The sequence below is a fragment of the Mustelus asterias genome, unplaced genomic scaffold (assembly GCF_964213995.1).
Source record: "Mustelus asterias unplaced genomic scaffold, sMusAst1.hap1.1 HAP1_SCAFFOLD_847, whole genome shotgun sequence".
In the NCBI taxonomy this organism is placed as follows: domain Eukaryota; kingdom Metazoa; phylum Chordata; class Chondrichthyes; order Carcharhiniformes; family Triakidae; genus Mustelus; species Mustelus asterias.
Window position 1 is genome coordinate 61,066 of NW_027590793.1, and position 16,707 is coordinate 77,772.

General features: G+C 45.4%; 1 protein-coding gene across 1 annotated transcript in view; it reads right to left on the reverse strand.

Moving 5' to 3' along the window:
• Positions 1-16,707, reverse strand: part of LOC144487530 (uncharacterized) — a 64,742-nt gene that overhangs the window by 35,616 nt on the left and 12,419 nt on the right. The window contains exon 4 of the mRNA XM_078205616.1: positions 12,696-13,498. Within this exon, the coding sequence (XP_078061742.1) occupies positions 12,696-13,498 (803 nt within the window). The remainder of the gene's footprint in view (positions 1-12,695; positions 13,499-16,707) is intronic.

The following is a 16,707-nucleotide window of genomic DNA, read 5'->3' on the forward strand; positions in this document are numbered from 1 at the left end:
AATTTAGCATGTCCAATCCATCTAACCCGCACACGTTTAGGCTGTGGGAGGAAACCGGAGCACCCGGGGGAAACCCACACAGACACAGGGAGAATGTGCAGACTCCACACAGACAGTCACCCAAGCCGGGAATCGAACTTGGGCCCCTGGTGCTGAGGCAGCAGTGCTGACCACTGTGCCACCGTGCCACTTGTCAAGTGTCTTGAATCACAACCTTTATTTTAATCAAACTGTTTATTGTCCCTAACTGGATCTCCCCTCACATCCCGGGGTCTGGTCAAGGATCGTAACAATAAGGGGGTGAAAATTTATCGGGATAGGTGGGTATATGGAGTTGAGGTTACAATCAGATCAGACATCATCTTATTGAATGGTAGACCAGACTCAAGGGGCCAAGTGGCCGACTCCTCCTAATTCCTATATCTGCATGTATGTTCACTAATGTCCTTTAGGGAAGGAAATCTGCCATCCTTACCTGGTCTGGCCTACATGTGACACCAAAGCCACAGCAATGTGGTTGTTTCTTAAATGCCCACCAAGGGCAACTAGGGATGGGCAATAAATGCTGTCCAGCCAACAATGACCATGTTCCATAAATGAATAAAAAAATGTTGCAATGAGAGCCATGCACTTGATATCAATGTATTTATATTGCTTTTTTTCTTGTTGGTGGGGGGGGTGATGTTTAAAATTTCAGATTTATTCTGTAGGCAGCCAGTGTGTCTGGAAAACATTTAGCTGTAAAAGCAAATTAGAACAAAAAGTCTCGTGATTAATTCAGAGCTTCCTTCTCCCTCGGTCTGTTCTAACAAACTGTGTCCATCTGAGTTACATTTATACAAACTCACTCACTCAGTAAGTGATCAGATTTCACTGAACTACAACAACAACTTATATTAATGTAGAACTTTTCACTGAATAAAATGTCCGAAGCAGTTTCACAGGAACAAAAGGACACATTGGGTCAGATGATCCAAAGAGATTGGTTATAAGGAGAGTCTTTAGGGAGGAAAGTGAAGTGGAAAGGTGGAGAGGTTTAGGGAGGAAATTCCAGAGCTTAGGGTCCAGGCAGCTGAAGGCACGGCCACCAATGGTGGGGTGATTTAAATCAGGGTGAAGGACATCCGGGACAGGACATCTGGGAACGGTGCTCCAGGTGTGTGGCCCCATAGCCCAGGCTCAAGGCCCTAATCTGAACTTTGGGACAGAGTTTGACCGTCCCTGGTCTCAGAGAAAAACAATTCCCCCGATAAACATCTTGTAAGATCTGTGTTTATTGATACCATAAAAAGTTGGGACCAGTCCAGTCCTCCTGTGTACTGGATGGGGATTGATTTTAACAGATTTAAACTCCTCTGGATCTCAGTGCTACAACTTGAATATCTTTTGGTTAAAAATGAAAATAAATAAATATTGGAAAAGTGAACAGAACAAAAATGGGGAAACAGACACAACCCCCTTCATGTTCACTGAACATTCCTTCACCCACTCATCCACCCAGTGGCTCCCAGCCGGATCGATAATCAGCACAAACCCAGAGAGAGGGGGAGCTGGTCCTCGGGATGTAACAATGGACAAGGGCTGGAAGTTTACAGTTTATGGTCATGACCTGCTTGGAGGCAAGTCAGAGCCGTGCTTGAAGCTCCATGGAGGCAGCCACTTTCTCCATGATAGACAGTCTCTCGAACCTCCACCAGCCCCACAACCCTCCGAGCTCCCTGCCCTCCTCCAATTAGGGAAGAAGGTGACACAGTGGTAATGTCGTTGATTGGATTCATTATTGTCACCTGTATTGGGATACTGTGAAAAGTATTGTTTCTTGCACAACATACAGACAAAAAACATACTGTTCATAGAGTACATCAGGGAGAAGGAAAGGAGACAGTGCAGAAAATAGTGTTAAAGTCATAGCTGGGGTGTAGAGAAAAGCTTAATGCAAGGTAGGTCCATTCAAGAGTCTGATAGCAGCAGAGAAGAAGGTGTTCTTGAGTCGGTTGGTCGGTGATCTCAGACTTGAGTGCTTTCTATGGTGCATCTGTAAAAGCTAATGAGTCGTAGCAGACATAGAACAAAGAACAATACAGCACAGGAACAGGCCCTTCGGCCCTCCAAGCCCGTGCTGCTCCCTGGTCCAAACTAGACCATTCTTTTGTATCCCTCCATTCCCACTCCGTTCATGTGGCTATCTAGATAAGTCTTAAACGTTCCCAGTGTGTCCGCCTCCACCACCTTGCCTGGCAGCGCATTCCAGGCCCCCACCACCCTCTGTGTAAAATACATGCCAAATTTTCTTAGCCTCCTGAGAAAGCAGAGGTGTTGGTGGCCTTTCTTAACTATAGTGTTGGCGTGGAGGGACCAGGACAGGTTGTTGGTGATCTGGACATCTCAAATCATGAAGCTCTCAACCATTTCCACTTCTGGAACAGACATCCAGAAGTCCAGCCGAATGCTCTGGGGACATGGGTTCAAATCCCCAATTCAATTAATGAATCTGGAATTCTAAAGCTAGTCTCAGTAATGATGTCCATGTTAGTTATCATCGATTGTTGTAAAACTTTACCAATGTCCTTTAGGGAAGGAAATCTGCCATCCTTATCTGGTCTGGCCTACGTGTGACTCTGGACTCACAGCAATGTGGTTGGGTCTAGGGCCGAGCAAGTCACTCAGTTCAAGGACAATAAGGGATGGGTAACAAGTTCTGGCCTTTCCAGTGATGCCCACATCCCAGGAGACAATAAAATAAAATGTTCTGACCCTCTTCAGCTCCCCCAACCGGCTTCACTCCACCTGTACTTTCACCTGCTGAGGTCCTAAAGGATGGAAATCCCTCACTAAACCTGCTCCTTACCTTTTCAACCCAGCTTCTGACCGTCTGTGAAGGGTCTCGGTACATTCTAACCTGTTACTGGGTAAATACCAATTGTTGTCGCCGCTTTTCATCTGAAACTCAGGAATGTCACAAAAACATTTGGAAACTTCAGATTAGAGACATTTTCAGACTGGAATAGTCACTTGTGGTCAGGAACAGCTCGCAGTTGTATATCAATCTGATTTCAGAGCATGCTTTGTAAACAATCACTATCTAATAATCTTCATCAAATGTAAAAAAGTTCCTTGAAAATTAACAGAACAGCACTCTCTGTCCCTCCCTCTCTCCCTCTTATGAAGAAAGCTTCCACAGCAGCTTGCTGGGTGACAAACCCAGAATGCACCTGTTTTCTCTCCCCAGATAAGGAGCTCTGATCCATGGAAGAGAGCGGCTGAACACATTTCTTACACACCTCAGGATTAACCCACACATTCAGTCCTCAGTGTGATTAACAGCAGCAAAAGCAGTTGAATCCAACCCCTGCAGACACTCATGAAGTTGCTGGTGTCTGAGCATTTGCTGTAAGTCAGTGAATCCATTCCCACACTCGGAACAGGTGAACAGTCTCTCTCCAGTGTGAACTTGCTGGTGTATCATTAGATCATTGCTACTTTTAATGTTCTGCTCATAATCAAAATATTTATAATGTTTTATATTAGAGTGAATCCGCTGATGTTTCAACAGGTTGTATGACTGAGTGAATCCCTTCCCACACACAGAGCAGGTGAACGGTCTCTCCCCAGTGTGAACCCGCTGGTGCATCACGAGACTTTTGCTGCTTTTGAAGCTCTGCTCACAGTCAAAACATTTAAAAGGTTTTACATCGATGTGAATTTGCTGGTGTTTCAGCAGGTGGTATGATTGAATGAAGTTCTTCCCACACACAGAGCAGCTGTATGGTCTCTCTCCAGTGTGAATTCGCTGGTGTACAGTGAGTTCAGATGATCGCCTGAACCCAGTCCCACAGTGAGAACATCTAAATGGTCTCTCGTCAGTGTGAACACGTTGATGACACGTCACTTCACCGGAGGTTTTGAAGCACTTCCCGCAGTCTGGACATTTAAACGGTCTCTTGTCAGTGTGAACTCGCTGGTGTTTCTGCAGGTTGGATGTAGCAGTGAATCGCTTCCCACACAAGGGGCAGGTGAACGGCTTCTCCTCACTGTGAATGTGTTGGTGCCTCAGCAGATACTTTTTGCTTTTAAATGTTTTCTCACAGTCAGAACATTTGAAAGGTGTCTGATCAGTGTGAACATACTGGTGTGTCAGCAGGCTGGATGACTGAGTGAATCCCTTCCCACAGGTGGAGCAGGTGAACGGCCTCTCCCCAGTGTGAGCGCGTCGATGCATTTCCAGTTCAGAAGGGTAACTGTATCCTTTCCCACAATCCCTACATTTCCATGGTTTCTCCATGGTGCTGGTGTCCTTGTGTCTCTCCAGGTTGGACACTTAGTTGAATCCTCATCCACACACAGAACATGTGAACGGTTTCTCCTCGCTGTGAATGGTGTGATATTTTTTCAGGCTGTGTAACTGGTTAAAGCTCTTTCCATAGTCAGTTCACAGAAATACTCTCTCAGGTATTTGTGTGTGTCTCGGTGCTTTTCCAGTCACACTGATGTTTGAAATCTTTTCCCACAGACAGAACAAACATTTCTCCTTCCACATTCAAAGGCCAATGATATTCAGACCCTGATGAATCGAGTGACTCTGTCAGATCTCAATGTGATTTCTGTTTCTGTCTGTAATTCCTCCTTTCCAATATTCTGTAAAACAGTTTACAAAAGTCATCAGTCAGTCCAGGATAGAAATTTTGAACAATTTTAGTTTCTCTGGAACATTTTTTCCTCTCTTGCTTGCCTTCATTGGCCGGGGCATCAAGTATAAAAGTTGGCAAGATGTGTTACAGCTGTATAAAACTTTTATTAGGCCACATTTGGAGTATTACATGCAGTTCTGGTTCCCACACTATCATAGAATCATAGAAACCCTACAGTGCAGAAGGAGGCCATTCGGCCCATCGAGTCTGCACCGACCACAATCCCACCCAGGCCCTACCCCCACATATTTTACCCGCTAATCCCTCTAACCTACGCATCCCAGGACTCTAAGGGGCAATTTTTTTAACCTGGCCAATCAACCTCACCCGCACATCTTTGGACTGTGGGAGGAAACCAGAGCACCCGGAGGAAACCCACGCAGACACGAGGAGAATGTGCAAACTCCACACAGACAGTGACCCGAGCCGGGAATCGAACCCGGGACCCTGGAGCTGTGAAGCAGCAGTGCTAACCACTGTGCTAGAAGGACGTGGATGCTTTGGAGACACTATAAAGAAGGTTTACCAGATGTTGCCCAGTCTAGAGGGTTTAAGGTATGAAGAGGTTGGATAAACCTGGATTGTTTTCACTAGAAAGACGGAGACTGAGGGGTGACCTGATAGAGATCTACAAAATTATGGGATGCATAGATAGGGTGGATAATCAGAGGCTTTTTCCCAGGGCGGAAGGGTTGACTATGAGAGGGCACAGGTTCAAGGTGAGGTGGGGAAAGTTTTTCACACAGAGGGTTGTGGGTGCCTGGACCATGCTGCCAATGGAGGTTGTGGAAGCAGGCACATTAGCAACGTTCAAGGCGTATCTTGATAGACACACAAACGGGAGACAAACAGAGGGATAGAATCTGTTTAGGGACAATAAGTAGTGGGTGTAAATTAGGAATCAGCACAGGCTCGGTGGGCCAAAGGGCCTGTTGCTGTGCTGCATTGTTCTTTGTTCTCCTAAATCTGTAAATCCCCTTCCCACACACTCTCCCTCCTCCTTGGGCTGAAATCCAAACCCTTCTCCACTATTTCTTTCCTCCACTCCCAGTTTTCTCTCTCCTTCTCTGTCTGGTTTCAGTTGCCCTGTTTGTGAACAGAATTCCCACTCACCTGAAGAAGGGGCTTGGAGCTCCGAAAGCTTGTGTGGCTTTTGCTACCAAATAAACCTGTTGGACTTTAACCTGGTGTTGTTAAACTTCTTACTGGGTTCAGTTCTCCAGCTCCTGTCTGCAGACTGACAATAAAACCAATGGGTCTTACTGGGAGGTTTGGAACCTCCTGCACTCATCCGCCTGAGTCCAGATTCACAGCCACACCGCGCATGCTCCAGCTCACAATGGGCCGGGGAGTGATTGACGGGCAGCTCCGGACCAATAGGAAGAGGATCATCCGGGTCCCGGATTGACCCGGGCGACCGGCCACCACCTTAGGAGAGGAAGGCGTGTCTTTTGTTCAGGGAGCGGAGCGTGGGGACGGCCATCTTGGTAAGGGAAGGGGGAGTGGGCGGGGCTGCTCCCTGTTGCTTGGGCCCGGGTTACCCGGGCAACCGGCGGGCGCCGCCATCTTGAGGTGGTGATTGTCCATCCGGGTGTTTAGTGAAGGGATGGACAATGAGCTGGAGCTGAGTTTGGAAAGTGTTCAGAGGAAGGTGTGAAATCAGATTGACATCCAGATCTGTGTGAGAACTAGAAACTCACATTCAGTATGTTTCTCAAAGCTCACCACAATGCTGCAAACACTCAGCTCATCAACAACAATCCTCTGGCATTGCAAATGTTAACTCTGTTTCTCTCTCTCACAGAAGCTGCCAAAACCTGCTGAGGATTTCCACAACTTCCTGTTTTCAGTTCCCATTTCCAGAACTTTCTGTTTTTGGTTCCCATTTCCAGCTTCTCCAGTTTTTCACTGCGATTATTATAGAATTCCTACAGTGCAGAGGAGGCCATTTGGCCCATCGAGCCTGCACCGAACAACAATCCCACGCAGGCCCTATCACCGCAACCTCACCTATTTACCCTGTTAATCCCCCTGAGGGTACTAAGTAGGTCAATTTAGCATGGCCAATCCACCTAGCCTGCACATCTTTGGACTGTGGGACCATGTGAAGAATGTGCAGACTCTGCACAAACAGTGACCCAAGCTGGGAATTGAATCCGGGTCCCTGGCGCTGTGAGGCAGCAGTGCTAATCACTGCTGTTATTTTGTTTTTAAAGTTAAAATTTATTTATTAATCACAAGTAAGGCTTACATTAACACTGCAATGAAGTTACTGTGAAATCCCCCGAGTCGCCACACTCCGGCACCTGTTCGGGTCAATGCACCTAACCAGCACGTCTTTCAGACTGTGGGAGGAAACCGGCGCACGACACCAACAAGGGGAGAACGGACAAACTCCACATGAGGCAGCAGTGCTAACCACAGTGCTGCCGTGTTGCCACTGTGCCGTTTTTTTAAAGTTCAGAGTAAAATAATTGTCACCATTTAAATATACAAATCAGTGATATTTATTTGCTTAACTGAGACTGGGCTGTTCAGGAGCAATGTCAGGAATCACTTTACGGAAAATAGAAATCTGGAATTCTGGTCAGATTCAGTCAACAGAGAATTTAAAAACTGAGATTGTGAGAAGGTTGTGAGATGAGAGTGTTAAGGATTATGGAATCAAGGGAGATGGATGGATTTAACAAACAGATCAGGCAAGTCATCCTCAAACCCAAGAGACTACCAATGAAATAGGAAGTCAGGGCAGATCGGGAAGGTGGGGCTCTTTTGGTGTCATGCCCAAGGTACTCAGGTGACCAGGTGCCACTTGAGGGAGGAAGCTGGCGAGTCTTGTCCAACCAACAGGGTACATGTGTGGCCGTGTTAGTGAAGGGGCATTGGGTTGGCGGGGCATCAGGGAGCAGTGACCAGGAGAGAAAATGATTGATTTTATTCTTATTCTGCAAACAGCAGCTGGAGATCTGAACACAGCCAGAGAAATGGGGGAGGGAAAACTGGGAGTGAAGGAAAGACACTTCACCGGATTCTGCGCAGGGAGATTGTGTGGGATGGGGAACAAAAATGTTCCACAGAAAATGGAATTGTCTGTTCTGAATTTCTATCCTGGATTTACCGTGATGACATTTGTAAACTCCTTTTCCAGGATATTGGAAGGAGAGGAAACTCAAACCTAACATCACGTCAAGATCTGACGGAGCTATTTGAGGCATCGGGATATGAATGTGGAAGGAGAAAGGATTTCTGTTCTGTCTGTGGGAAAAGATTTCAAACATCAGTGTGATTGGGAAAGCACCGAGACACACACACACACACACCCGAGTGAAGGTGTTCCAGTGAACTGACTGGAAAGACCTTTAACCAGTTACACAGCCTGAAAAAAACATCACACCATTCACATTGGGGAGAAACTGTACACGTGTTGTCTGTGTGTGGATGAGCTTTCAACTGATCATCAACCTGGAGAGGCACATCGGCACCATGGAGAAACCGTGGAAATGTGAGGATTGTGGGAAGGGATTCAAATGGCTGTCCCAGCTGGAAATCCATCAGCGCACTCACACTGGGGAGAGGCCATTCACCTGCTCCATGTGTGGCAAGGGATTCAGAGAGTCATCCAACCTGCTGCAACACCAGCAAGTTCACACTGACCTGAGACCTTTTAAATGCCCAGACTGCGGGAAGGGCTATAAAAGTTCTGGGGACCTGATGTCCCATCAACGTGTTCACACTGACCAGAGGCCATTCAGGTGCTCTCACTGCGGGACTGGGTTCAGGAAATCATCTGAATTCACTGTACACCAGCGCACTCACACTGGGGAGAGGCCGTTCACCTGCTCCATGGGTGGGAAGGGGTTCATTAATTCATCCAACCTGTCGAGACACCAGCGTACTCACTCTGATGCAAGAGCTTTTAAATGTCCTGACTGTGAGGAGAGCTTTAAAAACAGTGATAATCTGCTGAGACATCGACGCACTCACACTGGAGAGAGGCCGTTCACCTGCTCCGAGTGTGGGAAGGGATTCACTCGATCAGCCGCACTGCTGACACACCGGCGAGTTCACAGCGGAGAGAGGCCATTCACCTGCTCCGAGTGTGAGAAAAGATTTACTTGTTCATCTCATCTATTGAAACACCAGCGCACTCACACTGTGGAGAGACCATTCACCTGCTCCATGTGTGGGAAGGGATTCACTCAATCTTCTAACCTGCTGACACACCAGCAAATTCACAAGTGAGTGCAGAGGTTGGAGTTCTCTGTTATTGCTGCTGTTGATCACATTGAGGACTAAATGTGTGGGTTAAACCTGAGGTGTGTAAGAAATGTGTCCCAGCTGTTCTCTTCCATGGTTCAGAGCTCCTCGGCACGGAACAGAGGCTCCTTTACAACTGTGTTTAGAGTCAGGAAGAACAACACTGAATGCTGGAAACATACTGTCAGATCAGAGATTGGTGTAAAACTGGGATCTGTTCCTGACTGAGAGTGAAACAGCAGGTTTAAGTTTCCTGTCTGGAACTGATTGTGGTAATTATGGTAATCATAGAATCCCTACTATGCAAAAGGAGGCCATTTGGCCCATCGAGTCTGCACCGACTCTCTGTCAGAGCATCTTCCCCAGACACACCCCTCCCCGCCCTAGCCCCAAAACCCCACGCATTTACCCCACTAATCCCCCTAACCATAACATCCTGGGACATTTACGGGGCAATTTAGCATTGGTCAATCTGCCTAACCTGTACATCTTTGCACTGTGGGAGGCAACCAGGGAGTATTTACATGGAGATGCTGCTTCTACCCAGAGTGTAATGGTAATGCTGCTGCACTTTGATACGACTGCTCAGACATCAGACTGTGTCAGCTCTTATTGATACTGAATAAAATCTAACCACTGTCACCAATAAGGGTTATCACTGGGAATCATTTCAGAGTTTAGGAAAAGAGAATAAAGGGTTAATGGACACCCCGAATCCCAATTCTATAGATTAAAAGGATGTTCACAATGCTCTGGGCCCAAATGGTTTCTCTCCAGCTCCTCTGCACCTGTTACTGTGACTCCACACTTTGGGCACATGGACTGAACCCCAGGGGTTCCGTCACCATCTGCCCCAATCGCCCCGTCTCCTGCCCCGATTGGCTGGAGGCCCATTTCCCAGTCAGTCCTCCAGCACCTTCCTGTCTCTCTATTAGTGCGACGCCCAGGGCAGTTTCCCAACTGGGGCACAGGCCCCATTATTCTCAGCTAAATTCAGCTCTTAGCTCCGTTGCCTGGCTGGCATTGACACAAGCAATAGAGACAGAAAGGTGCCCCAGGCTCAAGTGGGAACCTGAAACTTGTAGCTTTCAACAAACTCTTCAACGTTTGTGCATTCAATACCTGTTTTTGTATGAGGTTGTTATTTTTACATTGAAGCACTGGAGGTGAAGAATACCTTTCCCTTTCTAACTTTGTATTGTCTATTGTATCAGCCACGGCACAGTGGATCACACTCTTCCACAAGAAACTACCAAGGGTCATGAACAAAGCCCAGTCCATCACACAATCCAGCCTCCCATCCATTGACTCTGTCTACACTTCCCGCTGCCTTGGAAAAGCAACCAGCATAATTAAGGACCCCACACAACCTGGACATTCGCTCTTCCATCTTCTTCTGTTGGGAAAAAGATACAAAAGTCTGAGGACACATACCAACTGACTCAAGAACAGCTTCTTCCCTGCTGCCATCAGACTTTTGAATGGACTTACCCTGCATTAAGTTAATCTTTCTCCACATCCTAGCTATGACTGTAACACTACATTCTGCACTCTCTCGTTTCCTTCTCTATAAACGGTATGCTTTGTATAGCGTGCAAGAAACAATACTTTTCACTGTATGTTAATACATGTGACGATAATAAATCAAATCTTCACTCTGAATCTGAAGATTGTTCTTTCCAATCCAAGTCCATTGACCTGAGGCCAACATTCAAAGTGCCAGCACTGAGGGAGTGCTGCATTATTAGAGCTGCTGCCTTTAGGATGAGATGTCAACCCAAGTACCCCATCTGCCCCTTTTATCCCCAAAGTGACCATTACCTGACATCAGAGTTGGCCTGATTGTGACGTGACACTTGGTCAATTTGGTGACCAGATTAATTTAACCGGATCCCCAATTACTGACACCACCTTCTCTCATTATCTTAGACAGGAATACAATTGCACAGTTTCACACTAACCCTTTATCTGATTCTATACAATCAGGTACTCAGACAATTTCAAATTCTGAGACAAATCAGAGCTTGAAGTTCTCTCTTGAAAATACATTTATCATCATTGCACATTCTTCACATACACAGCAATTCAGATTATAATTTTTACAGCAAATAAAACTCAGCTTTTACGATAAGCCGACATGTGACACTAATAGATAAATTTAAAAACAGTGACTGATTCTTGATTGATTTATTAATTGTAACTCAATTAAATCTCACGACTTCTCCAATCATCTATTGCTGACCGCCAGCTAATTAATACAGTAATCTTTAATTAATATACTTGGTTACTACAAGATAGACTAGTTCAAAAAGACAGTTTGTAGAAAGACAACAGCTTTCTTCCTTACTAATCCTGACCAGACTGAACCTTATTCTTCAGCTGGACTTTGGAAGAATATGATATCCTGTAGCTTATCAAAATTAGAGAATAATTTCTTCCTTTAAACAATTTCTGCCGGCTCTGCGGTTTCTGGAAACATTTCAGGTGATTCAGTGTTAATATTTTAAAATAAAGATCTAGCCTTTATGATGTAATTGTCTATTACACTGAGTCACGAACGATATCTTAATCAAGGTTCATTACTGAATCTGTTTCATGACTGGGTTTTAATATAAAATCAATTTGTAGCAAATAAAGACAGTGACAGAAGGTGAACAGACTGTTAGAAGCCACATGTTTTGAGTTTAAAATGGCTTCCTTGACCTTGTTACTTATAGCAATGAATATGGTATGAAAATGATTGAATTTTAAAACTAAATTTGATTACCCAGGCCTGCAGTTTCCTCCATTAGCACAGTCACTACAATTCACAGAACTTCATTCACTGTATAAGGCTTCAGGACAAAGGCAGAGTTCGATAGATTCCAGATAAACAAGGTGGTGAAAGGTTATCAGGGGGAGGTGGGAATGTGGAGTTGAGGTTTCAATTAGATCAGCCATGATTATGTTGAATGGCAGAACAGGCTCCTGATTCACATGTTCATCTGACACCCGGTGGTTGTGAGAGGTGCTATAGAAATGTAATTTTTTCTTGTTCTCCACAATATTGTATATATTACACTCAGTCCCTGCATCAAAATCATTGTTAAAGGTTGAGTCTAAATTTGACACATTTTGAATGATGGGCGGCTTTTCTCTAGAAAAGAGAAGACTGAAGGGTGACCTGATGGAAATCTTTAAGATTATGAAGGGGTTCAATAATCCAATGGTGATTTCAGTGAGAAACCTCTTTACCCAGCGAGTGGTGAGAATGTGGAACTCACCACCACAGCGAGTGGTTGAGGTGAACAGCATGGATACATTGAAGGGGAAGCTGGATACATACATGAGGGAGAGAGGAATAGAAGGATATGCTGATGGGGGGAGATGGAGGGGGGTGGGTGGAGGCTCATGTGGAGCATAAATACTGACACAGACCAATTGAGCCGACTGGCCTGGCCCTGTGCTGTAGACTCACTGGAACAGAGACAAATGTATTTATTTTAGATCTACCTGTAGTGGGAGGAAAAACACTATTTACTATCCAGGATAAAATAAATGTCCTTCATCAGCTTTTGTGGATCATTTCAGTGGAAATGTGCCCTCGCTCAAAGAGCATCAGCCCACTGGAGGTAAAGTTGTGAGACTGTCCAGTCCAGCAGAAAGAAACCCTCCGACCCTCCCACTTCACCAACTGTCAGAATGAACATGGTTCAGTCCTGGGTGTGATTAACAGCAGCAAGAACAGCAGAATCCAACCCCTGTCATCACTTGTGAACTCGCCGGTGTCTCAGCAGCTTTGATGACTGAGTGAGTCCTTTCCCACAGTCAGAGCAGGTAAACAGTCTCTCCCCAGTGTGAACTCGCTGGTGTGCCCGCAGGTTGGATGAATTACTGAATCCTTTCTCACACTGAGAGCAGGTGAATGGTCTCTCTCCGGTGTGAACTCGCTGGTGTGTCTGCAGGTGGGATGACTGAGTGAATGTTTTCCCACAATTTGGGCAGGTGAATGGTCTCTCCCCAGTGTGCAATCGTCGATGTTTCTGCAGATTTGATGCATAAGGGAAACGCTTCCCACACTCGGAGCAGGTGAACGGCCTCTCCCCAGTGTGAACTCGCTGATGTATCAGCAGATAGGATGAATCAGTGAATCCCTTCCCACACTCGGAGCAGCTGAACGGTCTCTCCCTGGTGTGAATTCGCTGGTGCCTCTGCAGGTTGGATGAATTACTGAATCCTTTCCCACACTCAGGGCAGATGAATGGCCTCTCCCCGGTGTGAACTCGCTCGTGTGTCTGCAGGTGGGATAACTGAGTGAATCCCTTCCCACACTCTGAACACGTGAACCATTTCTCCCCGGTGTGACCTCGCTGGTGCATCAGCAAGTTGGAGGATTCACTGAATCCCTTCCCACAATCGGAGCAGGTGAATGGCTTCTCCCCGCTGTGAACTCGCTTGTGTGTCTGCAGGTGGGATGAACTTGTGAATCCTTTCCCGCACTCGGGGCAGGTGAATGGCCACTCCCCTGTGTGAACTCGTTTGTGTGTCTGCAGGGAGGATGAATGAGCAAATCCCTTCCCACACTCCAAACAAGTGAATGGCCTCTCCCCAGTGTGATTACATCGATGAGTTTCCAGTTGGTGTGAGAAATTGAATCCTTTACCACAGTCTCCACATTTCTACGGCTTCTCCATGGTGCTGGTGTCCATGTGTCTCTCCCAGTTTGACAGTCAGCTAAAGCCTCATCCACAACAAAACACCCGAACGGTCTCACCCCAATGTGACTGGTGCTGTCTTTTCAAGCTGTGTTTGAGTTTTTTTCCACAGTCAGTTCACTGGAACGCTCTCACTCCGATCTATGTGCGTCCATGCTTTTCCAATCACATTTATGGTTGAAATCTCTTGAAGCAGAAGAACAGACAAATATTTCTCTTTGTAGATTCCAAAGGCTGATGTTGTCCAGGTCCCGATGAATGGAGTTAATCTGTCAGATCACCATGAGTGTTTGTTTTGAGATTTCTGAGATTCTTCAGATAAAGCTCGGCACAACATCGTGGGCCAAAGGGCCTGTTCTGTGCTGTACTGTTCTATGTTCTATGTTCTGTCTGGAAATCCTCTTCTGATATCCTGTAAAACGAATTTCCAAAATTCATCACTGTCAGTGCAACTTAGAAATTCAGAAAAGACAATTCCAGTTTTTAGAGAAAATTCTTTACTTTTTCCCACTATTCTTACCCTGCTGTATCCCACAATACACCCTCCCAATTCTCCTAAAGGTGCCAATTCATGTTGGTTAACCAATCCATGCTCATCACTTCCTGTTCAAATGTGTGTAATATGCAGCACTCATTACTTGGTTGGAGATGTGGTGGGTGCAGCAAGTGATCATGATCTGGAACTGGGTGCCCATGGATCTGGTGGCAGTGAAAGCAATTAAAGATTTCAAAATGAAACTGGATGCGCACTTGAAGGAAATAATCTTGCAGGAGAATGGGTAGATGGAGGGGCAATGGGTCTGACTGGATTGCTCTATAAGGAGTTGACATGGACTCCTTCTCTATTGGAATAACGATGCCTGGAAATATATTAACATAGTTACAATGTTCTATTACAAGACTAGAATCATAGAATCCCTACAGTGCAGAAGGAGGCCATTCAGCCCATCCAGTCTGCACCAAGCACAATCCCACCCAGGCCCTATTCCCGTAACCCCATTTAATGACCCTGCTATTACCACTGACACTAAGGTCAATTTTACCACGGCCAATCAACCTAACCCGCACAAAATTGGACGAACCTGTGTTGAAGATATTAAAAAGGCCGTGTGTTTAACACTAAGTCAATTTATTTGACTATTATCCACAATATTAACATCTATAAATGGACTGTTGTTTATTAACAGCAATGGAAACAGACCCATTCGAACATAATAATTAGGAACAGAAGGAGGCCACTCGGCCCCTCGAGCTGTTCCACCATTCAATAAGATCATGGCTGATCTCATTGTGAACTCAACCCCACACTCCTGCCCACTACTCTCACCAATAATCTTCCATCTCCTTGTTAATCAGGAGACCATCTTGCTCTTCTTCAAAATATTCCAAGATTCTGCTTCCTCTGCCTTTTGAGAAAGAGAGTTCCAAAGATCCATGATCCTCTGAAAGAAAACACTTCTCCCCACCTCTGTCTTAAACACATTTTTAAACAGTGTCTCCTTGTTCAAAATTCTCCTGCAAGAAAAAAAACATCCTTTCCACATCAACCCAGTCAATAACCCTCAGAAACTTAAAAGGCTTCAATCAAGGCCCCTCTTACTCTTCTAAACTCCAGTGAACAAGCCCAGATTCTCCAATCTTTCCTCATAAGACAACCTGCCAATTTCTGGTATTAGTCTGGTAGACATTCTCTGAACTGCTTCCAATGCATTTACATTTTCCTTAAATAAGGAGTTCCATACTTTAACAACACTCCAGATGTGGTCTCACCAGTGTCCTGTATGACTGAAACATAAACTCACTCCTTTTGTAACCAATTTCCTCACAATAAACAATGACATTCTATTAACTTTCCTCATTACTTGCTGTAACTGCATTCCAGCCTTTTGTGATTCATGTATTAGGACACCTCTGAATCTCAGAGCTCTGCAATCTCTCAATATTTAATGTGTTTTTTAAATTTGGCAGGAATTTCTGCCAAAATTGATAATTCCACATTTGCCCACGTTATACTCCATTTGCCAAATCTTTGCCCACTAGCTGAACTTATCTACATCCCTTTGTGGCCTCCTTACATCCTCTTCACACTTACTTTTCTACCTTTGTGTCCTCAGCAAATTTAGCGACCATGCTTGCATCCAAGTCATTTATATAAATTGTTAAAAGTAGAGGTCCCAGTTCTGATCGCTTTGGCACATCACTCGTCACATCCTGTCAACCAGATAAAGATCCATGTGTGCCAACTGTTTCCCGTTAGCTCGCTAATCTTCTTTCCATGCCATATTACCCCCACACTGAGAGATTCTATTTTTCACATTAAGCTTTGATGTGGCAGCTTATCAAATGCATTTTGGAAATCTAAGTACAGTACATTCACCTTTGCTGCCCTATTATCCAATATATAAAGTCACCATCTCCCAGATGTCCCCTTGAGAGGGAGAGCTGACTGGTGGTCACTTAACCTGAGGATCATAAATTCATAAGATATAGGAGCAGAATTAGACCATTTGAGTCTGTTCCGCCATTCGATCATGGCTGATAACCTCCTCATCCCCATTTTCCTGCCTTCTCCCCATAACCCTTCAACCCATTACCAATTAAAAATCTGTCCAACTCCTCCTCAAATTTACTCACTGTCCCAGCATCCACCACCCTTTGGGACAGCGAATTCCACAGATTCACAACCCTTTGGGAGAAGCAGTTTCTCCTCAACTCTGTTTTAACTTTGCTGCCCCTTATCCTAAGGCTATGACCTCTCGTCTTAGAATGCCCCAGAAAAGGAAGCATCCGTTCCACGTCTGCTTTATCCATACCTTTCATCATCTTGGATCACCACACCTCAGGTGAGTGGCAAGATTGAGGAGACGGCACCTTCGTGAATAACCTTGGTTGGCACGAGAATTGAAACCGTGCTGTTGGTGTCGCTGTGCATCACAAACCAGCCACCCGGCCAACTGAGCGAACCGACCCCCTTTATCCAAAGTATATGTGACTCCTTCAAAGAACTCCAATAAATAGGTTGAATATGAATTCCCTTTCTCAAACCGTGCTGACTCTCTCTGGTTGTC